Source organism: Suricata suricatta, chromosome 9, assembly GCF_006229205.1.
Source record: "Suricata suricatta isolate VVHF042 chromosome 9, meerkat_22Aug2017_6uvM2_HiC, whole genome shotgun sequence".
NCBI lineage: Eukaryota > Metazoa > Chordata > Mammalia > Carnivora > Herpestidae > Suricata > Suricata suricatta.
Window position 1 is genome coordinate 135702263 of NC_043708.1, and position 23543 is coordinate 135725805.

General features: G+C 45.0%; 1 protein-coding gene across 2 annotated transcripts in view; it reads right to left on the reverse strand.

The window, feature by feature from the left end:
* The window catches only part of IQGAP1 (IQ motif containing GTPase activating protein 1), a 97217-nt gene extending 75283 nt beyond the window's left edge, over positions 1 to 21934 (reverse strand). The window contains exon 1 of one of the 2 annotated variants that reach the window (XM_029952557.1): positions 21817 to 21934. In XM_029952557.1, the coding sequence (XP_029808417.1) occupies positions 21817 to 21881 (65 nt within the window). In that variant the 5' untranslated portion in view covers positions 21882 to 21934. Of the gene's footprint in view, positions 1 to 21756; positions 21793 to 21816 lie in introns of those variants that run through there. The other variant, XM_029952558.1, reaches the window with a different exon arrangement.
* Between the last annotated feature and the right edge of the window lie 1609 nt (positions 21935 to 23543).

Genomic DNA, 23543 nt, shown 5'->3' on the forward strand with positions numbered 1-23543 from the left:
AAAAAAAAAAAAAAAAAAAAAAAAAAAAAAAAAAAAAAAAAAAAACACGAAAAACATAAAAAAGGCAGTTAAACTGCTATAAGGCAATTAAATTATTTTTTTTTAACATGCATTTATTTTGAGAGACAGATCATGAGCAGGGGAGGGGCAGAGAGAGAGGGACACACAGAATCAGAAGCAGGCTCCAGGCTCTGAGCTGCCAGCACAGAGACCAACGTGGGGCTCGAACCCACAAACTATGAGATCATGACCTGAGATGAAGTCAGACGCTCAACCAACTGAGCCACCCAGGCACCCCTAAAATATTTTCAAAGGAAAAGATAAACTGGGGGTGCCTGGGTGGCTCAGTCAGTTAAGCCTCCGACTTCGGCTCAGGTCAGATCTCACGTTCGTGGGTTCGAGCCCCGCATTGGGCTCTGTGCTGACAGCTAGCTCAGAGCCTGGAGCCTGCTTTCGGTTCTGTGTCTCCTTCTCTCTCTGCCCCTCCCCCTCTCATGCTCTGTCTCTCTCTGTATCAAAAATAAGTAAAACATTAAAAATTTTTTAAAAAAGAAAGGATAAACTGGAGGGAAAATCTGCAACACATAACAAGGAATTAATAATCTCCTGTAATCTTTACACGTATATATACATTTTAAATGCTTGAAATAAATCACAAATATTTCCCCAGAGAAATGGACTAGAAACATAAACATGCAACTCACAAAAGAATGTAAATGGCCAGTAACTATAGGAAAAATTCTTAACCTCACTACTCCCAAATTAAAGTAACAATAACACCACATTCAGCTATCAGACTGGCAAAGAGAAAAAAGGAACCATACATAGCAACTTATCATCCAATACGTGGGGAAACCCCACATTCTCTCTCTGTTCCAAAAGGAAATCTGGCAACATGTACCATCTTTAGTAAGCTTTCAGAAACTTCTATAAAAGGCAAAGGGTTGTTTTACTTTAAGAGATGACTTTGTGACTTGTGGCACGAATGACTAAGTGAAAGAGGCTGCCAGTCAGTGAGGCCAGGGACACAAGACCAGAATGACAAATTCATGCCGGAAGCATGTTTAGCTTGAACCATGAATGGGACATCAAGTGGTGACATCCGACAGGCCGTGGAAATACAAGTCTGAAACACTCAGGACAGAGGCCCAGCGGGAGACCCCGGCGTAAAGAGGGGCACAGGGGAGTGGAGAAGAGCTCCCCAGAGAATCAGACCACGGAGGAAATGAAGTACAGTCAGGGACGCCTGGCTGGTTCAGACGGAGGAACACGCGCCTCTTGATCTCAGGGTTGCGAGTTCAAGCCCCGTGTTGGGTGTTGAGATTACTTAAGTAAATAAATAACTTAAAAAACAAGAACGGTCAAGACTGTGCCTCAGAGAACACCAATGCTATTTCAAAGAGAGAAAGTCACTGTGGTAAAATGAGAACCATGACAGAAGCGCATGACGGCGAGGAAGGAAGAAGGGCTTGTCAGGAAGCTGGGGGAGGTCCCCGACTCCGATGCTGCAGAGAGGTGAATGGCAAAGAAAAGGATGCAGCAAACAGGGAAGAAGGCCCCATCCTCACGGGGATCTTAATGGAGTGGGGGAGCAGGAGGAGTGAGATGACCCTAGAAGACGAAGTAGACGTGGGGAACTAGAAACAGCCAAGGTGGACCTCTTTTTCAGGAAGTTGAAGAAGGGAAGAGAAGTTGGAGGAACGGAGGGAGGGCACATCGAGGTGTCTGTGACTCCAGAGGAGCAGTTATTCTCAGGCCACAAGAAAGGACCAAGAGCAGAGGGGATGAAAGAGACAGAAATAAAGCACAAAGGCAGGCAAGGTTCCCAACAACACAGCGGGCAGCTGGTTACAGGCGGGCACATGCCTACTTCTCCCCTGAGAAATGGGGGAAGGAAATAAGAATGAGCAAGAATGACAAGTGGCCTAACTAAACTCTCCGAGCTCCAGCTTCGCGTCAGCAGAAACACCGAGTCTCCCAAGGCTGCTGTGAAGACTGGCCGCGATGATGCGTACAAACAACAGGCTCTAAGTAATGGTCGCAGTGTCTCTGTGTCACGCGTCCGGGGGTCTGTGCAGGAAAGAGCTGCACTGCAGAAATACACCCACTTCTAGTGTCTGACACCCAGTAACCTGCCTAATTCCTGCCTACCTTGTCCCCCGATCACATGGTCACAGGGACCTGCCCATTCCTCCCCGCGGCAAGACAAAGAAATCACTACTCAGAGAACTCTAGTGCCGCAGCCCTTGAACAAGCCCGGACCGAGAGCACAGGGAGCCAAGCAGCAGGGTGGGACTCTGAATCAGGGGGCTGCGGGCAGGAAACGAGCTGAGCGAGCTCTGCGGAGCACGTGACCCGGCGGTTTCCCTGCCCGGTGCAATACAGAAGGGGAACAGGCCAATGCCGGAACCGACGCTGCGGACCGCGGAGATTCGGTTCCTCCGGGAGCCGCTCCCCGGTCACCACACCCAGCGGCCAGAGCAACCGCCCCCGCGTGCCAGGGTCACTGGCGGCCGAAAACCTGCCAGGCTGGGCGGTCGTTCCTGGCCCTTGGGATTCTACTACGACCCTAACCCATCTAAGCACCGTCTGGCCACTAGAAATGGCCTAGGAATTACCATGCAGCGTGGCAGGAGCCTGTCTCGAGAGAAACTAATGTAGAGTACTCAATGAAGAACTCGCCGCCTGAAGAGGAAGGGCTGGTTTCCCCGAGAAAATGACATCTAGGTGGACTGGGGGGCGTTTACGTGGGAGAACAAGTCACAGCCGAGAGAAGAACATACAGATGCTCGGAAGGGTCTGAGACAGGAATGGAACGATCAGCTATAACTTGACAGAGCGCTCCAAGCAGCAGGGAGAGGAGGAGGAAGGGTGAGGACGGATACACAGTACTAAGGACTGGCAGGAATCCAGGCCAGAGATGACTTGTAAAGGCTTGTTTTCCAAGCCCTGCGAGCACGTGAAAAACCTTGATACTATCTGAGTATAAATTAAGCCAATCTGAACAGCTACAGGAACAGTGAGAAATAGAAGGGAAACCTTCCTCTTCTTCTTTGTTTCATTATTTAGAGAGAGTGCGTGCACAAGAGAAGGAGGGGCAGAGAGAGAGAGAGAGAGAGAGAGAGAGAGAGAGAGAGAGAGAGAAAATCCCAAGCAGGCTTTGCACTCACGGCACAGAGCCCAACTCAGCTCAAACCCACAAACTGTGAGATCATGACCTGAGTCAGAGGCTTAACCGACTGAGCCACCGGGAGGCCATTCTTCCCAAGTAATAACTTATTTAACCTCTATGTTTCTTTTTTTTTAATGTTTTATTTATTTTTGATACAGAGAGAGACAGAGCATGAGAAGGGGAGGGGCAGAGAGAGAAGGAGACACATAACCGGAAGCAGGCTCCAGGCTCTGAGCTAGCTGTCAGCACAGAGCCTGACTCGGGGCTCGAACCCACGAATGTGAGATCTGACCTGAGCCGAAGTCGGAGGCTTAACCGACTGAGCCACCCAGGCGCCCCACCTCTATGTTTCTTGACACCTAATACAGACCCATCTCCGAGCAAATAATTGTGCTCTTTGCTAAACTGGATAAGTTATGTAAAGTCTACTTGCCAAAATTAAACGTCTAATTGTTATGTTTCAAGAGTCCCCATTCTTACTGGGGTGATGGAAACTACATGATGGTAACAGTTGCACTCCTCGATAAATTTACTAAAAATCATTAAGTTGTACATTAAAAAATGGGAGAACTTTATGGCATGTAAATTATTACTTCAGAGAAGTTTTTACAAAAAATCCCTATGCTAACAGGATTAACTGCTGACTCCCAGACCACATTGTCAGACGCAGAGCCTAGTGAAACATTACCACGTTTGATCCGCCCGTCTCTACCATACATCACAAAGCATGAAAGACCTTTTAACCTTAAATGAGAACAAAATCTTCTGAGTTGGAGATACTAAGTCTCCCCAGCTGCAGCCCAGTTACTGCCGGCTGCGAGCAGCGCTGGGGAAAAGAAACAGGTGAGAGTCCTCTAGGAGGCAGCGGACAGGTACGTGTTTCTATGCAAATGCAAGTCTGAGTCATCACAGCCCATGGCAGCTGCCAGAGCCCCAGGAGAACCAGCAGAGCCTGCAGAGCAAGTACAGGTCTGAAAATTAAATTCAGTACTTGGTGAGAACATATCAGGAGGACGGGTTAACTGTCTTCATCAGTAAGGACACAATCTTTGCCCTCTGAGGCTCAAAGTATGTTAGGGAAGAGAAAAGTAAAAGGCATTTATAACCTGTTATGAAAAGCTCTACTAAAGATAGGGGCAGAGGCAGGGGCACAGGTAGGAGCACCTGACTCAGGCCTAGGGTGAGCGTGGGCGCTTCCTGGAGGAGACAGATGCTACCTGAATTTACTTACTTTTTTTTTCTTCTTATTTTAGAGAGAAAGATCGACTGTGGGGGTTGGGAGCAGGGCAGAGAGAGAGAGAGAATGAGAATCCCAATCAGACTCCACACACTGTGTGCAGCCCCAACGTGGGGGCTCCATCCCACAACCCAGGGATCATGACCTTGAGCCAAAATCAAGAGTCGGACATTCAACCGACTGAGTCACCCAGGCGCCCCTGAATTTACTTTCTTAGGCAACATACATACACAGACCAAAATTCAAAAAGCATAAAAAGCTACCCATTGAAAAGGAAGAAAATCTCATGAAGTGAACAGACAAGAGTGTCATGTGCCACAGAGACTGAGATAAATACTGAAAATTTTCCAATGGGCATAACAATTAGGTCATCAGTTATTCCAGCAAGAGAAATTTCAGGGGGTCCACAAACCACACCCACACAGGTTAAGATAAAGAAGCGGTATGGGGGAAAAGCAAGTTCTTCCTGAAGGAACAGAAGAAAGAATAATATAGTAAACGGACTAGGGTCTAGTATTAAGGGAGTCGATCTTAAATGGCTGAGGATGTTTATGTGCTACACAGAAAAGAATCAACAGGGAAAAGTTTAAGTTATAGTTAAGAAAACGGTCCTGGAATATGGGCCTTAGAAGACAAGAAGGAATAGGACCCAGACCACACAGAGAAGGTGGAATCTTAGGAAGAAAGAATCTTCTCTCGTTGATATAGGGAAGGTCAAGCTGCCATGTTAAATAAGATGGGATAAGTTAGGGCCAGAGAAATTGAGAGAGTCTGTAGAGAGGTCATCAAGCTGTAATATCGGAAGCTAAGGATGGAGATGACGACTAAGAATAAAGATTTGGTAAAACCTTTTTGATCGGCCTTACCCAACTCTGACGATTCAAAGGTTAACTTTCAAAAGTCACCTCCTACATGCACTCTTCCATGATCTACCCTCAGAAATAATCTCTCCTGGGGCGCCTGGGTGGCTCAGTCGGTTAAGCCTCCGACTTCAGCTCAGGTCAGATCTCACGTTCGTGGGTTCGAGCCCCGCATCAGGCTCTGTGCTGACAGCTAGCTCAGAGCTTGGAGCCTGCTTCAGGTTCTGTGTCTCCTTCTCTCTCTGCCCCTCCCCCCTCTCATGCTCTGTCCCTCTCTGTATCAAAAATAAATAAAACATTAAAAAAAAAAAAGAAATAACCTCCCCTTCCTCCAAACTTCCTCTAAACTTCTCGATGGCACTTTGTATCTCTTTACCTCTTAATATAGTTATTTAAGGACATAAGAGTGAAATCCTTTTCTGATTTATCTTTGAAGTCCGGTGCTCAAAATATAACCGCTGAGTGACACAAACTGTTCTTTCCCTCTTGCTTAAGGACCACAGTACTGGTCTCAATTATAACCAAGTGTTAATAATAATTTTAAAAAATCATCCTAAGCTCTCATCCCCACAATACTGAAATTCTCTTAACCAGCCCAACCCCCACACTCCACACAGCTCTGCACCAATGTAACTGGGTATTACTGAGCAGCTACTCTGGGGAAAAGCGCTGTGGAAGGAGTGCTCCTTGGTACCAAAAAGTACACAAAAGTCTCATCTCTAAAGGAACACAAAAACACATATATGTCTGCTTTCCCTTCTCGCCCATCTAATTTCAGCTGATCTTGCAAAACTCAGCCAAAAGATAATCTTTCCCTCATTTAAACTCTCACACATTTAACTGCATCATTTCACTGGCAATCATACATTGTCTTGCGACATTAGTCAGACCTTTCAACCTTTGATGTTGAGTAACTTTTTCTTTTTCTTTCAAATGCTGATGCCCAATCTGTCCGATTAATCTGCATGGCCCTCAAGGACAGGACTGGGTTAAGCATTTGCCACCTTCTCCAGTTCTATTAGAGGACCCTGAACAATGGAGAACCCGAAAATGCTTTCTACCTGTTTTATTTCATTGGAAGTGCTTTTCCCAACTGTTTTAGTCATGTCAGGAAAAAAAAAAATAAAATTGAACAACAGAATGTTATCAAATCACTTAAAATAATATATCTTAATAACACAGGAAATGAAAATAAAAATTGTTATAAGTACTTTCTCGAGGAAGATTGGAACATAATCTTCCATCAACTGTTACACAGTCTATGCTTGAAAATCTTCTGCAACATGGATTTTTCCAAAGCACATTTGTGTTTTTGAAATTTCTTATTGCTATAAAGTTCTTCGTCAAATTAAGCAGACTTCCATTGCCTGGTTCTGTTAGTCTGGTACCACACATGATAAACTGAACCCCTCTTCCATTTTTCAGAGTTTTTAATATTACAGCAAAATGTTAGCAGTTGAATGAATTCCTATACTGAATGACAGATTGCACTTCTGAGAGTCTGTTTCTATAGTCCCCCTAAATCCTGTCTCCATATTAAATAATCCCAGTCCTTTCAAGGACTCCTCATACATAATTTATACGCCTTTTATCATCCTGGTCAAGCAAGCACCACCACCACTGATGGGGGGGCGGTCCCCGGGTTCTAGGGATTCTCATCCCTCAGCACCGCCTGCTGTGGCTGTGACAGAATCCCATCACATACCCCTATCCTTGCTCTAGACTGCCAACACCTCTTACGGTAGTCAGGTCTTAAGACCTGAAGACCAGCTTGGGCTCGCCTCTGATGAGGACAGAGGACAAGGGGGCAGCCCTCTGCCTTTGCCGCAGACACCACATTTCTATTAATGAACTGATGAAAAACAGACTTACTTCACTGCGTTGATTTTCCTACTAATGCTATTCCCATAAACACGACTACTCTGTCCTGTATCTAAACACTCCATTTGTGAACCCCAGTGTAGGATGTCACATTTATCACTATTAAATCTCATTAGAGTCAAGGTATTTTGAATGCAGAATTTGTCATAAAAACCATCCCTCCAGCAACAAGCCAAACTCAAATTTAATCAACACACATCACTGATAAGACCCCAAAAAAATGTTTTACCTGTAACACGCCCTAGAGAGCTTTCTTTGAACTTAAAACCTAGCCGCTCCTTTTATCATTGAGAGAAAATTCATGTAACGTAAATGCACCATTTTAAAGTATTCAGTTCAGTGTTTTGTAGCAAACTCGCAATGTTGTGCAACCACCATGCGTATTTAATTCCAGAAGGTGCTCACCGCCCGAAGAGAAGCGCATGCCCACTGAGCAGTTGCTCCTGCTCCTCACCTAACAGCTCCTTCTGAATATGGTTTACTCAACCGGCCAGAAATCTTAATTACTTTACATCTAGTCGACATTTGTCAAACCTGTCACTAACGTATCACAAGACACACTTGCAAATGCCTTACTGAAATCTAGACATTACTGTGTTTCTCTGATTCACCAATCTGGTCACGCTGCCGTCCAAGAGGAAACGATCTTAACATGACCGGGCTGGTCTCAGAAAGCCCTGGTGGACTCCTAAGCATCACTTCTTTCCTCACTAAGTGCTCATAAGCTAAGCTATATACCTGACAGTATGCTAGGACTTCTGCCTCAGACTAATTTGTTAGACTAGAATTTGTGATTATCTTCTTTTCCTTTTTAATAATTAGTACATTTGCCCTCCTCCACCTTTTTTCTACATTCATTTATTTTGAGAGAGAGAGAGAGAGAGAGAGAGAAAGTGCAAATGCACATGCACACATGCATGCAGAGAGAGAGAGGATCCCAACTAGGCCTTGCAATGTTTGCACAGAGCCCAACATCGGGCTCGAACCCACGATCCATGAGATCACTACCTGAACCAAAACCAAGAATCAGATGCTCAACCAACTGAGCCACCCAGTGCCCCACTGTCCTCCACTTTTAAAAACCACACTCCTGTTCTGCACACTGCCTTAAAGATCACTGATGACACTTCAGCAATTCTACCTACCCGGTTAGTACAGTAATGGCTTTAATTTAAGCTCTCTACACCAAGAACATGAGAACTCAATGAACAGAAAGAAAATACAGATAAAGCACGTAACAGTTGAGACCTAACCAGGAACATGTTCCAAATTCTTACTTGAAATAGGCCCTCAAGTCCATTATTCTGACTAAAAACACTGCTTCCCAAACCAGTGTACTCTGGAACACTAGTTCTAAGCAAGAAGGTCTGTGGGAAGAGTCAGAGTAAACGAGGGTTGAGGAATATTGCTTCCACTGTCTTCTCCCTTTGAGACTCAGAACTTACAGCCCATGATAAAAAGTCTATATAATCTGCCAGTTAAATAATCCGTGTAATTTGCTTACTCCAGAATTTGTGAACTTGGACCACTAAATCCTTTCTTTCTGCATGTCACAGCACTCATTAGTAGAATACACCTCAAAAGAGTGATCTGGGAAGTCAGCCACAGTTTTCAAACCCCAAACTGTATTCTCCTTTAACACAGAGAGTGCACTGCATTACTCGGGCGGGCTGGTCCCTCGGGTCACAGTACTAAGCCAGAGCTGCGGATGCAAAACCTGCTTTCTCAACGCCAGCGTACTACACACTACTAAGCTTTTTTCATGGCACAATATAACTTGCTTCAAAGTACTCTGGAAATACTAGCCAGTTTCTCTAAAATGATATTTTTATGTTTCAAAAGTCTCAACAGTCAGAGGACGCCTGAATGGCACAGTCGGTTGAGCATCCGACTTCGCCTCAGGTCATGATCTCACAGTTCAGGAGTCTGACCCCACATCGGGCTCTCTGCTGTCAGCGCAGAGCCTGCACTGGATCCTCTGTCTCCTCTCTCTGCTTTCCTCATCCACTTGTGCTCTCTCTCAAAAAATAAACATTTTTTTAATTGCCAAAAAATTTTAAATAAATAAATAAATCTCAACAGTTGAACGTGCCTTGTTCTAAAAAAAATTAAGTCTCAATTCAAAGACTAGATAGCAAGGCAGAGTACATCGCATGTGAGTCATTGCTGATGCTCAGTATTATCCAAGCAACTAGAGAAAATAAGTAGACAGAGTAGGATCTCTACTTCAGTCCTCATACTGAAAAAATTTCAAAATGGATCAAAGGGTTACATGTTAAAAGTCTTTACATCCTAAAAATACTAGAAGAAAACACAGGGGAATGTGTTTGTATAGCACTGGTATAAATAAGGATTCTAAAAATGGCATAAAACCTAAAAGCTAAAAATAAAAAACATTTATAAGATTGAACAAGTTTTAAAATTCTGAATTGTTAATAATAAAATGAAATTCTAAATTATTTTTAAAACCTTAAAGTCAAAACTTAAAGGACAAACTAGATTATTTATGATACATAAAAGCATCAATCCCCTCAATATGAAAAGAGCTCTTATAAATCAGTAAGAAAACTCACAGAAAAATGAGCAAAGGATTCTACCACAACAGCTGACAGAGAAGGAAATACAAATGGCTTTTAAACGTCGATGCTCAGGAAGCCTGGGTGGCTCTGTCAGCAGAGCATGCAACTCTTGATCACAGGAGAGTAAGTTCAAGTCCTACCTTGGGTGTGGAACTTAAAAAAAATAAATTAAAAATAATTAAAATTAACAAAACAGATGCTCAGCTTCACTCAGAATTAGATAATCTGAAAATGAAACTACAGTGAAATACCATTTTCACGAAACTATGAAATTCTCAAATGTTAAAAAAAAAAAAAGAAAGAAACCCTGTAATACTCCTGGTTGGTGAAAATATGGATAAAGCAGCCCTCTCATATATAATGGAGGATACAGCCTCCAGGGCAAATTGACAATATTCATCAAAACCACATGTACACCTTCCCTTTGACTTAGAAATTCCACTTTTAGAAATGTATCCTACCAGAATACTCACAAGTGCAAGATGACATACATACACAGTTCCGAACTACAACACTGTAACAGCAAACGCATACACAGTTCCAAACTACGATACTGTAACAGCAAACGCAGGGGTCACATGTGCACTGGTAGATTCCATCTATACGCTGAAAAACTGTGCAACTGTGAAGACAAAAGTGAGGTACTCTGCTGTGTTCACGTGGAGGAAGTTACAAAAAGCAGAACGTGACAAGGAAGAGGTGACCAGGATTTATACGCACTGACCACGGAAAGACACGAATTCATAACCGTGGTTGCAGCTGGGGAAAACCGGGTGGCTGGGACACAGACTTTTTGTCACTCTACCTCCCAGCGTAGCCTCTACGTACAGGTTCGTGTGTTATCTGGGGTTTTTTTTTTTTAATGATTAAGAAAAAAGTTTTAATTAAAAAACTAAAATCTGCCTAAAAATGTTTTTTGTGGGGCTTCTCAAGTTTCTAAAGGGAATCCCCGAACCACTGCCTAGCACTACCTTTTCAATCAAGGATTCAGAAGCATTGTCCAAGCTGATGACATAACAGTGTGTCGCCTTCAGAGCAGAAAACCATTTTGTTACAACAGTCCTGGCAAGCAGGAACTTTTGTTTCCTTTTAGCTGTTCTAGAGGTCATCTGATACCCATTATGTTATCTGTAATGAAATGACCTGTAAATGTAATGAAATAATCTACTGTAAGGCTTTTTCTGTTTCAATTTTATTTTTGTATCATTTTTCTATCTTCAATAGTCACAGGCTTTTCCTCCTTCTTTTCAATTTTTCCTTGTCTAATTTTGTCTCATTCCCTCCCTCATTCAGTTCCTTCTGCTTCAGTTTTTAGGAACACTAATTAATCCTACTCAAGAAAATATCTTGGGGATCCTAGGGGACTCAGTCGGTTCAGTATCGACTCTTGGTTTTCGCTTGGGACCTGATCTCACAGTTCGTGGATTTGAGTTCTACCTTGGGCTGTGTGCTGACCCCATGGAGGCTGCTCGGGATTTTCTATCTCCTTCTCGCTCTGCCCCGCCCCACCCCCCCTCTCAAAAATAAATAAATAATTTTAAAAAGATATATCTTGTTGTTTATGTTGCAGATTAATAATCCCCAGAAGCAGGCCGATGATTTCTACCTTATGGATAAATGCCTATCACAATAACAGCACTTCCCTTTTACTGTAAAAGTCTCACAAGTTTTCCTGAAGCCAGCGTCCCCTTAGACCCCAGACAGCTGCCCCAGCAGAAGCCAAGCCCTGGGCTGGCAGCTGCGCCTCCGATGCTCCTTCTGCTTTTCATTATGATTTCCAGTGAGTCAACAGGAAGGTATTTTGAGTAAAGAAGAAATAGAGGCCTTTAGACAGGACTTTCCTCCACCCACAACACCAAAAACTACAGTTCTTGCCAAACGATCCAAGGCAATTTCCAATCCAATTTGCCACTCCTGTCTGCATGAGGTCACTATGTAAAAAACAAGCAACTGGGAAGAAGACGTGCCTTCCACAGGGAGTTGCCAGCCAGGCCAGGGCGCGGACACGAACACCGAACACGCACCGCAGCGCCTCCCCGAGGTCACCGCATCCACGGCACCTCTGCTGCCCCCTCCAAGGAAATCGTCCTCGTGAGCGGGAGTGAGGTCAGAAAAGTTAAACTTACACATTTATCACAGACACCTATAAAAGTCACTTCACTAAGATTTTATGTTTGCTTTATTTCTCTAGGGCTTTACTTTTTAAGGGGCACTTGAGTGCCTCAGTCGGTTGAGCATTCAACTTTGGCTCTGATCATGACCTCATGGGTTGTGGGTTTGAGCCCGGCATCGGTATACCGGGTATAAGTATACCACTTATACTCTCTCATTCTCTCAAGAATATATAAATATTAATTTTTGTTTAATATTTTTAAAGTAATCTCTACACCCAACACAGGGCTCCAACCCACAACCCCAAGGTCAAGAGTCACACGTTCCACCAACTGATCCAGCCCGGCACCCCTGTTTACTATATATCTTAGAAGCATGAATAAATATTTTGCCAATTGACAAACATTTAACAGCTACTTATGTACATAGGTACAACCATCACTATCTTTAGCTCCTCAGTGAATAAAACAACTATAAAACAAAGTAAAAAAAGAAAAAGAAAAAAACCGAGTCCAACACTAGTTAGACACAAGCTATGGGACAAATCAGAGACATGTGTCCTTAAAGAGAGTGGCAGGCAAAAGACCCTGCCAGAAGTGGGCAGGCTCACCCAACACAGCTAGGCAATTAATACCTGTGGGACCTAATGTTGGACTTAAACGCTGCCCCTTCCATGCCGACAGGGGTTCACAGCACCAGCACCGGTGTCACACGCAGCTGGCTTGAACTCCACAGATAGTGACAAGACCATCAGACAGGCGATACTAATGCATTTTTTCCCTCTTGAAAATAAAAATAATGCCTCTCTCACAGCAATGTTGTGTGTGAAGTACTCAATTACAGGGAGCCATTGCTGCCGTCATTATTTTTAGAAGCAGCAGCAGAGCAGTAGCAAACTGGCCCAGTGGGTACTTGCCACACCTGAAATCCGGCTCTACCACTTGCTAGATGGCAAGTCAGCCTCTCCAACTTTGCTTCCTTTTCTGTTAAATGTAGACAAGAATAAGCACCTCTTTAAGAAAAGCTAATCGGACAATGCATATGAGCACTGAGCACAGTTACCCAGCATCTGAGTGCTCAATACATGGTATTGATAAGCACAGCGAAGGCAGAGGAAGACAATGACCTTGGGCCAGACAGAAAAATTTTATGTTTATTTATTTTGAGAGAAGAGAGAGCAAGCTTGAACAGGGGAGGGGAAGAGAGTGATAGAGAAGCAGCTGGAGACCAAATGAGCCGAGACTGAGAGTTGGGGGTCTAACTGACCAAGCCACCCAGATGCCCCAGACGGAAAGCATCTTATATCATGATGTCCTCGCACACTGCAGGCCTGGGGCTGGGGCTTTGGCGGGGAGCGGCAGACGTTTCCCTTCAGCTGCTGTGGAAGTATTTGAAGTATTGAGCTTTCCATAATAAGATTCCTTACTGAAAAATAACGAAGTAATTCTTCCCAACATAGAATTTTTTAAGAAAAAAATTTAAAAATAACCTTCAAGCTTAGACAAGTCAACTTCCTCTTCAAAATAAAACACTAACCGGATCTCTCATTTATATGTTTAAGATTTTGATTCACACGCTGTCAAAGCACAGGAGTCGATCGGAATAGCAGGGGCTCCTCTCGGAGAAAAATCAAGCGGCTCGGTCCCAACCAGAGCGGGCAGCCACCACAACTTGTGCACACAAGTGGCACTTCACTCAGTTTGCTCAAAGATATGGTCTCCAAGCAACCGAGTCCCAAATTTTACACAAACAGTCCCGGTCATATGAATCACTTCCGAATGGTCTCACTTTGCCTACCAGCACTTTCTTACACAGATACTTCCTGTGAGGAGTTACTTAGCAGCCTCAGTTGGAAATAACCAGGAGCCATCAAACACCACATGGCTTAAAACCGTTCAAAACAGGTCCTGCTACCAACAGACATCCCCAAATCACTAAACTGTGAAGCAGAAGAAATTATGCAGAAATCAGGGACAGGTCATCATGCAAAGCCAGAAAATGAAGTCCCTAGAACATGCCAACTTAGGCCCTCAAATATATTTTTACTATTCCTTCATAGGGAACATTAAAATATACAAACACGGTTGTACTCTAAGACTAGAAGAAATAAATGTCAAATTTGGTCAATGAGCCCAATCAGACTTTCCCAGCCTTGACTGGGGGTGATCTATAGTTAGCTGGCCTCCTAACACTGGGCTCCGCGGTCACACCCACTCAGACCTATGAAAGCAAGGGGAACTGGAAAAGGATTTAACCCGACTCCTGGCCACAAGCTCCTTTTTTCCACCTGAAAAGAATGCTCTATGTGTCACACTATTCTTCATGAACTAGAGACCATTAAATCTATTAAGAATAGAGAGTGAAAAGGAGTTAACAATCCAAAATGAAAACTGCAATAGGACAAAGAAACGCCCATTAACAGAACCAAGGGGAAAAACTCAAGACAGTAGAAAAATCAAGTCAGTAAATCAAAAGAGAGACGTGAGACACATACCTAGAATCCCGATTGAACATAAACAGACAAAATGAAGAAATCCATAAAGCAAACTACGTAGATCTAACCCATCATCAGGTACCCCAGGAGAGAACTAATGAATCGGAGCTAATTATTAAAGGTCCAACAACTCCCTAGAGCTAAAACAAACAAAAAAGAGAATATAAACCAAGAGTCTCCACACTTCAGGCAAAACTACTAAGCCAACATCAACTCTAATATATAACTCGAGGAAACTTTAAGAAACAGGAGCATCACAAATTTCAAATCATGAAAAATTGTTAACACAAAAACAAAAAAACAAGTCACTTGTCATGGAGCTAAAATCAAGCCAGCTTTAGATGTTTGGAAGTGTAAGAAAATGAAGTTCTACACATTTTTCTCAAGAAAAATGAAATTTAGTGACTATAAAAAATATAGAAATAGAATTGTCCATAATTTAGTATTTGCAAAGTAGATATCAATTACTAGTAGGTTGTAAAAAGATTATTTTTAAATGACAGAATAATTTACGGATGCCTGGGTAGCTCAGGTTAAGCCTCCAAGCTCAGCCCAGGTCATGATCTCACTGTCCATGAGTTCGAGCCCCACGTCGGGCTCTGTGCTGGAAGCTCAGAGCACGAAGCCTGCTTTGGATTCTGTGTCTCCCTCACTCTTTCTGGCCCCCTTCCATTTGTGTGTACCATGCGCGTGCACGCGCTCTCTCTCTCTCTCTCAAAAATAATATTTACGGGGCACCTGGGTGGCTTAGTCGGCTAAGCGTCCAGCTTCGGCTCAGGTCATGATCTTGTGGTCTGTGAGGTCGAGCTCCGGGTCGGGCTCTGTGTTGACCGCTCAGAGCCTGGAGCTGCTCCAGATTCTGTATCTCTCCCTCTCTCTGCGCCTCCCCCACTCATGTTCTGCCTCTCTCTCTCTCTCAAAAATAAATAATAAAAAAACATTTTAAAAAATTTTAATAATTTTAAAAAGATTTTTAATATCTTAATAAAATAATTTTAATAAAATAAAAAATAAAATGTCTATACAGAAAAAAAAAAGGAAAATCAAAAGAAAATATTGGTAGTAAATACAATAGGAGGTTAACCATATTAGAAGAGAGCTTATGAAAGGTAACATCATGACCCTATTAAACAAACCTCATCAACAATGCGCAGAATAAACTGATAAACAAGTACATGGGAAAAAACATTTAAACTTTCCAGCAATCAAAGCAATATGATTTTAAACTAGAAAAAGCCTAAATAAATTATGGATGTTATGTAACCACTGAAACTAGTAAGACAATATAGCAATTAAAAGATCTAAATTTTTGAATACAACTATCTAAAAATTATCTACAGTTTTTCCTTTTACTCAGGCCCTTTCTTTTTTCTTTATTATAAAATTCATGATCACTGTAAAAAGCATTTTTAAATATACCCAAAAGCACTATAAATAAAAAGGGAAACTTTGGGGTGTCTGGGTGGCTCACTCAGATAAGTATCTCTCGGTTTGGGCTCACGTTATGATCTCACCGTTGGTGGGTTCGAGCCCCGAGTTCAACCCTGCTTGAGATTCTTTCTCTCCCTCTCTCAAAAATAAACATTTAATGGAAAGAAAAAAAAAAAAAAAAAAGGAAAAGTCTTCTCAGACCCTCCATCCCCACTCCACTCCCTAGAGGTCTCCTCTATTTCTGGTGTTTCCTTTCAAACAAAAGCTTGAAAAAAAATAAAACAAAACAAAAAGCTTGAATCTGATGTGAAAAAACTAAGGCTACAAAACTTTAGGGCTTTGAAAGTGCCCCGAAAATTCTCCAGAAGAGTTTATTAGTGCCTCATCATCTTTATATTAAACCTGCTTTTACGCCAGGGGCCGGGCTGCAGAACACGCTTACTGAGTGCCCACAGCCTTCCAGCCACTGTGCCAGGCGCTTGCCCGCAGAGCACCCCTGGCAGACACACAGGCCCCCCTTCTGCAAAGCAACAACTCTCGAAGCCAGAATCAGAACTCACACCTGCCTGAACTCAAAGTCACTTCGCAGATCCCCACCGTCAAATTTTTAACAACATTTCAGATTTTTTTAATGTCTGTTTTACTTAATTATAACTATGAGATTACAGTCGTATGACTCTTCTTAGAATAATGAAAGCTGACTGCCTAATAGGTACCAGATTACTCTCCATATTTTTCACTGTAAATTTTGCTCAGTGTCTCAGCTACACCACAGGACGAGGCGCAGTTAAACGCTTTTCTGGCCACAGTACGAACTAATCCTCCCACTTCTAACATTATTAGCATGCACGAAAAGCTTTCTTAGTTTGAACAACTTTAACAAATGCACTTTTAGGGGCGCCTGGGAGGCTCAGCCGGGTAAGCGGCCAACTTCAGCTCAGGTCATGACCTCACGGTTGGTGGGTTCGAGCCCCACGCCGGGCTCTGTGCTGACAGCTCAGAGCTTGGAGTCTGTCCTCGGATTCTGTGTCTCCCTCTCTCTGTGACCCTCCCCTGCTCATGCAGACTCTGTCTCTCAAAAATAAATAAATAAGTAAACATTAAAAAAAAGAGAGAATTCTAGAGGCTGGTGGGCATTTTTATTTTCTTGCCTCATCTTAAATATCTTTAACTTGTTTTCATGATCATGGCATGCCAGCCTGGATATATCACGATGTTACTGAATTCTGCTCCCAGGCAGAGATCTAAGCAGCCCATCCTAGAAAATGTTCAATGCCAACAACAAGGTCATATGCACAAAAGAGAATCTGTTCTCAAGAACTGACATTTTTCCAAGACACTTCTTCAATTCCCCTAAATTACAGAAGGAAGAGGGCCTGTTTAGTGCTGCGCTCTTGTTAACAACGCCGAGTCTCTGCCAGTCTCCAACCAGCCAGAGCCCTACTGGGGGGTGGGGCCGGGGGTGCGCCCTGCCCCTTCCGGTAGGGCATGGGCACGGCAAGAGAAAGGTGGGCCACGACAGGTCTCCCCAGGGCATACCAGCAAGCCTCTGAAAGCAGGGATCCTTAACCTTCAACCCCAGGGAGCGCTGGGATTAACTTTCTTCCTGTCACCTTTCACCTAACTTTTTCTCCAGTCTCCATGCACACACCGTGCTCAGCGCAGGCCGCCGGGCCTGCCCAGCCCGGCCCACTCTCTTCTTGGGCCTGTTCACACGAGCGTCCTCTCTCTGTCCGACTTTCTCCTCCCCGACACTTGATCTCACAGACTTAAATCTCACCTCTCTCAACGAAGTGAAAATGTTATTCATCTCTACTACATAGATGTTCCAATAGACAAAACACATGTAAAGCACAATCAGAACAGGCAAAAAGATACAAATAAACCCCCATTTAAAGGCCTTGGTCTGTTCTGCAGCCCTTAACAAAAAGCCCTGAATCCTCAGATGCTATTTTATTAAAAGAATAACTTAATTTCCACATTAAAGCTACTCTCCAAAAAAGAGGGAGAGGCAGAATCTCTCTATTTCCTTATTCCCAAGCACTCGCAGCGCACACTTTTAGAATATCACGCCTCAGTTTTCCCACTTAACCTTTCAGGGAAACAAACCCACAACACACCCTCCTTTCTCTCCACACACCCTTACATCACCGTCTCCACACAGTCTGCTCTTCCCAGCAAGAGCTCTGCTGCAGGTACGGGGGAGACCAGGGCGCCCAGGGACTCACAATGGGGCCACTGTCCCTGAGGTGGGGCCTGCGGGGGGGGGGGGGGGGGGGGGGGGGGGGGGGGGGGGGGGGGGGGGGGGGGGGGGGGCAGTGTTATAAATAGAACCGAAGAGGGAAAGCTCTTCTCCCTCAGATCTCTCCTCTTTCTTCCTGGATTGGGAAGGGGTGTAAAATCCAGACCCTGGGGCTCCTCCAACTCGGGAGGGGTGGAGCTTGTGCAGGAAACAGGATGGGGGCCAATCCGGAAAGGCAAACGGGGCTTGCGCTAGAGGGAGAGTGGGGCTCCAATGGCACCCGCCCAGCTCACCGGCGTAGGGAACATCGGGAGCTAAACCCCAGCCACTACGGGAGAGCACGTGATCTGTCTGTGGCTGACCTCGAACACTGTGCGGCTGGCAGCAGCCGCTTCGTAGGGCCCGTAGGGACGCCCGTCCCCTGTTCTCTGCGGGACATCCCTAGGCTTCTTCCTACCCCGCTCTGGTAGTGAAATCTAAATACACGCTTCCCAGGTGATCTTCTAATCAAGGCTTTAAACAACCACCACCGCATCCTGTGACTGCCTCCCTAAAGTAAACCGGGCACATGTCCACGATGCCAGGCCAGCAGGACACTATGCCACGATTATGCCCTCCCTTGTAACCCAAAGCATAAGAAATAAAGAGTAGGTATCACAAATGTCCCACGTCCTAGGCACGCAAAAATGTCCAACTAAAAAACACTCCAGGTTCTCATGGATGTTTAAGGAAATGAGCTACTTTTCTAGTCTAGAAAAAACACCAGACAGGGACACCAGACAGGGACACCTGCGTGGGATCCCCTGTTGGGCTCCATGCTGTGCTTGCCTACTTTCAAAGGGGAGGGGGGTGAAGGGGGAGGGGGGGTTATGATGATGATGATGATGAAGTGACTTGCCAACAGAGAACTCAAAGAAGGAAATGTGACAGAAAGCACATTCTAGCATTCTAGTCAGGCAGTCATAACCCCTCATGAGGATGAGTTCTGAAACTATTTTAAATCTTGCTTCTTAACCAAGGGGGGCCTATTAGAACCACTAGAAGCTTTTAGTTTTTTTAATATTTTTTTTAATTTAATGTTTATTTATTTTGAGAGAGAGAGAGAGAGAGAGAGAGAGAGAGAGAGAGAGAGAGAGAGAGACTGCATGCGTGACCAGGGGAGATGCAGAGAGAGAGGGAAACACAGAATCTGATGCAGGCTCCAGGCTCTGGGCTATCTGTCAGCACAGAGCCCGACGTGGGGCTCAAACTCACAAACCATGAGATCACGACCTGAGTGAAAGTTGGACGCTCAACCAACTGAGCCACCCAGGCGCCCCCACTAGAAGTTTTTAAAATACATAGCTATCAGGGAGCCTGGGTGGCTCAGTCGGTTGAGTGTCCGACTCTTATTCTGGCTCAGGCTGTGGTCTCACAATTCATGGGCTTGAGCCCTATTTGGGGTCTATGCTATCGGTGGAGAACCTGCTTGGGATTCTCTCTCTCCCTCTCTCCCCACGCTGTGTTCTCTTTCTCTCTCTCTCTCTCAAAAAATAAACTTAAATAAAATTAAATTAAATATACAGGTATCCGGACCTTCCAGCCCAGATCTACAAAATCACAATCTCTGTGGTAAGGCCCAGATACCTGTATTTTTAAATGTCCCAAGCGATCTAATGCACACACTTGGTAAAGAACCACTGTACAAATTGACTTTAAAAAAACTAATCTTGGGGCGCCTGGGTGGCTCAGTCGGTTGGGCGTCTGACTTTGGCTCAGGTCATGATCTCACGGTTCATGGGTTCAAGCCCCATGTCGGACTCTGTGCTGACAGCTCGGAGCCTGGAGCCTGTTTCAGACTCTGTGTCTCCCTCTCTCTGCTCCTCCCTTATTCGCACTCTGTCTCTCTGTCTCAAAAAAAATAAATAAATAAACATTTAAAAAAATTTTAAAAACAACAACTAATCTTCAGTCAAGAAAATTGTAAGACCACACAAACTCAGGCTTCAGTTTCCTCACTGAAATGAAATGGTGAAAGTGGAAGAGGGGTTGAACCAGAGGAGCCGTAGCCACTTGTAAAAAGGGAATTTTACTGTGGAAACCCACGTTTAAAACAAAAGCAGAACCGCCTCAGATGGGGGAAGGAAGGGAGCTGGGGTTCTTCCCTCGCATCCCAGGTCACCTCGAGAGGCACAAGATGGTCTCTGACTCCGCCGCAGCTCTCAAATCCTTTGACTTTCCAAAACCAAATGTAGTTCACAGTGTAACAGGGACCTGATATTTTTTCCCCATTGGGCCCTTAACACACTTCGTATGAGAAACATCCCTTTCCTTTTTTTTTAAATTTATTTTGAGGTAGAGCGAGCAGGGAAGGGGCAGAGAGACAGAGGCAGAGAATCCCAGGCAGGCTCCACACTCAGCCTGGAGCTGATGTGGGCTCTATCTCAGGACCCAGCTCATGACCTGAGCCACAATCAAGAGCGGGTCCCTTAACCGATGTAGCCACCCCGGCGGCGCCCCTCCTCTTTTCTAATCACATATGCACTTCCTGTTGTCTAACCTTCTATATAGAATAACAGTGTTATTACCATTCTCCCCACCTACATCACCACTAACCGGCCCCCCCTCTACCCAATCTAAAGGAAGAGTTCATTTAAGCTCAGCAAAGAAGCCTGGATTCAAGACACCAGAGGGCTGTGAGAGGGAGCCCCAGGGGCGGAAGAAGGAAAATGGACCCAGGGAGGGGCACAAAAGGGACTATGTCTTTTGAGAGGGAAAGGAAAAGAGCTGAAAGGCTAACACTTGTAACTTCAGGAGTACGTGGATGTTTGTTGTGCGTTCTCTGGACTTTCCTAAAGTGTTTTCAGACTCTCACAATTAACAAAACAAAAACACTCTTGTTTATTAACACTACTTGAAACATCCGTGATTTTCATTGGACTTTGATCACAAATACCTTTCATTACCCCGTGCAGGCCCTTTCCACCAAAGCCCACACAGAGGAAACAAGATCTGTAATTACATCTAGCTGCCCGGGGGCCTCGCAAGCGAATACCAGCAGCAAAACAAAAGAACTGAGCCCCTGATCGCAAATAGATGCTCTAAGAATAAGACAACGCGGTCTTCTCCGAGCTTCTGAAAAGGGAAAACCACCCTATACATTCACTTCACAAACCACGCCTGAGGATGCGAGGGTGCCGACTCCGGTAAACTTTGCGTACTGCCGAATGGATGGCCCTTTTCCCAGATTCCTACCAAGAGGAAAGAGTCCCATTCATATGTAAATCAAAACCAATGAAGAACCAATGAAACACCAGGCCAAGAACTTTAAAAAAAAAAAATGCAATTTCTGGGCCGCCTGGCTGGCTCAATCATAAAGCATGTGATTCTTGATCTCAGGGTCCTGAGTTCAAGCCCTGTGTTGGGTATGGAGCCTACTTAAAAAGACCAAAAAAAAAAAAAAAAGTTTGGGGGAAAAAAACCCCACACACTGCTAGCTCTCCCCTGCAGCTGGTAGTGCCCAAAACATGCATCATTCGCATAAAACAAACCAAACAGATCTGGGAACGTTTCGCAATACGTAAGTGCCCATCAGAGTTTCACAATAAACTGCTATCAAGAGTCCTTGCTCCCGTGAATAAATACCCGACCTATACTTTTTCCTTCAGACTACCAGCCTCCTGCAGTCACACCTACAACACAGCCAGAGATCTTTATCTGTGTTGGCATCGCAACAGCTCCCTCTCTCCGGCCGGCGGCCAATCTTTACCTCTTTGCTTCTTCCAAATGACAAAGGTACTCATACGCCACAAAGGCGGCCAATCTTTACCTCTTTGCTTCTTCCAAATGACAAAGGTACTCATACGCCACATTCTGCCGTCTCCTTTCGTCCATCTCCTCCGCAGTGAGTCTCTCATTATCCAGGACAGCTAGAACATGAAAGGAAGAATGTAAACACAAGAATCTGTAACCTTTCTGACCGAGAAAAGAATGTCACCGCATCAAATTCCTGTTAGTCACCTAGAGGGTCAGGGTAACCTGCGGATGTGTGGATAGCGAGATGTCCTAAATAAACATGTCCTAAAACTGTTTCCTAAAACAGGAACTAGGAGGATTCAACTACAGTCGTCTTACCCTTTTGTTAAAAGTATGATCGTATAAACTTGTGCTAAACTTTAGTACAAGTTTCTTGTAACTTGACAAATACCGAGTTGAGATTTTGGCCCAACTCTGCTCTGGTCTATTATCTACCAGACTCTCTCTCAGTACAGAGCTGAGAGGGTTGTTTTCCGTTGTTTATTAATAACCAAAGGCAGCGGTCACTGAGAACTAAGTGGCAGTAATTATGTTAAGCACCTTACACGCATTCTCTCACTGAAGTCCCACAACAATCCCTTGATTATCACTCCCGTTTTACAGATGAGGAGACTGAGGCTGGGTGATCTGAGCTCTACCGCTAATAAGCGGTTGCCAGGCCTGGATTCAAACCCAGGCAGTCTGTCTCAAATCTGCCAATTTCATGAGCACCCGGGGTATGGCATCCACTCCTAACTCCTTGGGATGGCATTCAAAGCCTTTCCCAATTTGGCCCCACTGCTTCTGGAAATTCTTCTCCCTCTCTCTGTCCCCCCTCCTCCCACTGCTGTGTGCTCTATACCTCGCTCAGCTCCCAACACACAGGGCCCTTACTCTTCACTACCTGAATCCAAGCCCTTCCCTCCAGTCTTGTCTTTGACCCAACCTCACACAGCATCCTTCAAAGCCCTGTTCAAATGTCACTACCGGTGTCCCTGCTGCCTTCCCCGCAGCCCCTCCTCCACACCCACCTTCCTGCCTTTGCCCAGCTGGCTCAGCACCTTTGATCTTCCGTACACCTTACTACCATTAGCGTGTACACCTGTCCCTCTCCCTGATCCAGGCGGCCTTGGAAGGCAGGGCCCGCGCTTACTCATCTTTAATTTCACAAACCTGACACAATACTTCCCGCATAACTGTTGAGTGAAATTACCCTAAAAACGGACTATTACTCCCAGAAGAGAAACTAAAAACGAAATCTCAGGATTCCCAAGGACTCTCCTTTGGCCAGGGTAGCTATGCTGCATGCAAGTTCAATGACGTCCCATGGACAGCTACAGAAAATGAGGTTCGGAAAAATGAGGAAGTCACAGGGTTTCTTTTTTCTTTTTTTTTCCCCCTCCTTATTTTAATTTTTGAAAGCCCGACCAGGGAATGCAGCCCGAGCAAGGTGAAGTGGCCCGCGGACCCGCAGGTCCCGACCCCCGGCCTTCGTCACAGGCCGCACTTGGGGCAGCGCCTTCCCGAGAAGCGCGAACGGAGCCCTGCGCTCCGGGACACGCCCTGCCCCGGCCTCCTGCCACCTCACCCTAGGCCGTCTCCCCCAAATCTCGGCGGCGCTGCGAGGCGGGAGGCGCTGGGTGGGGCCCCTCGGGTCGCGGCGCCGGGTCCCAAGCGAGGCGGGCCGCCTGCGTCCCGGCCAACGAACCTTGGAGACTAGGTCGCGCGCCTCGCCTCCCCTCCCGCCCGCCGCCCAGCCCG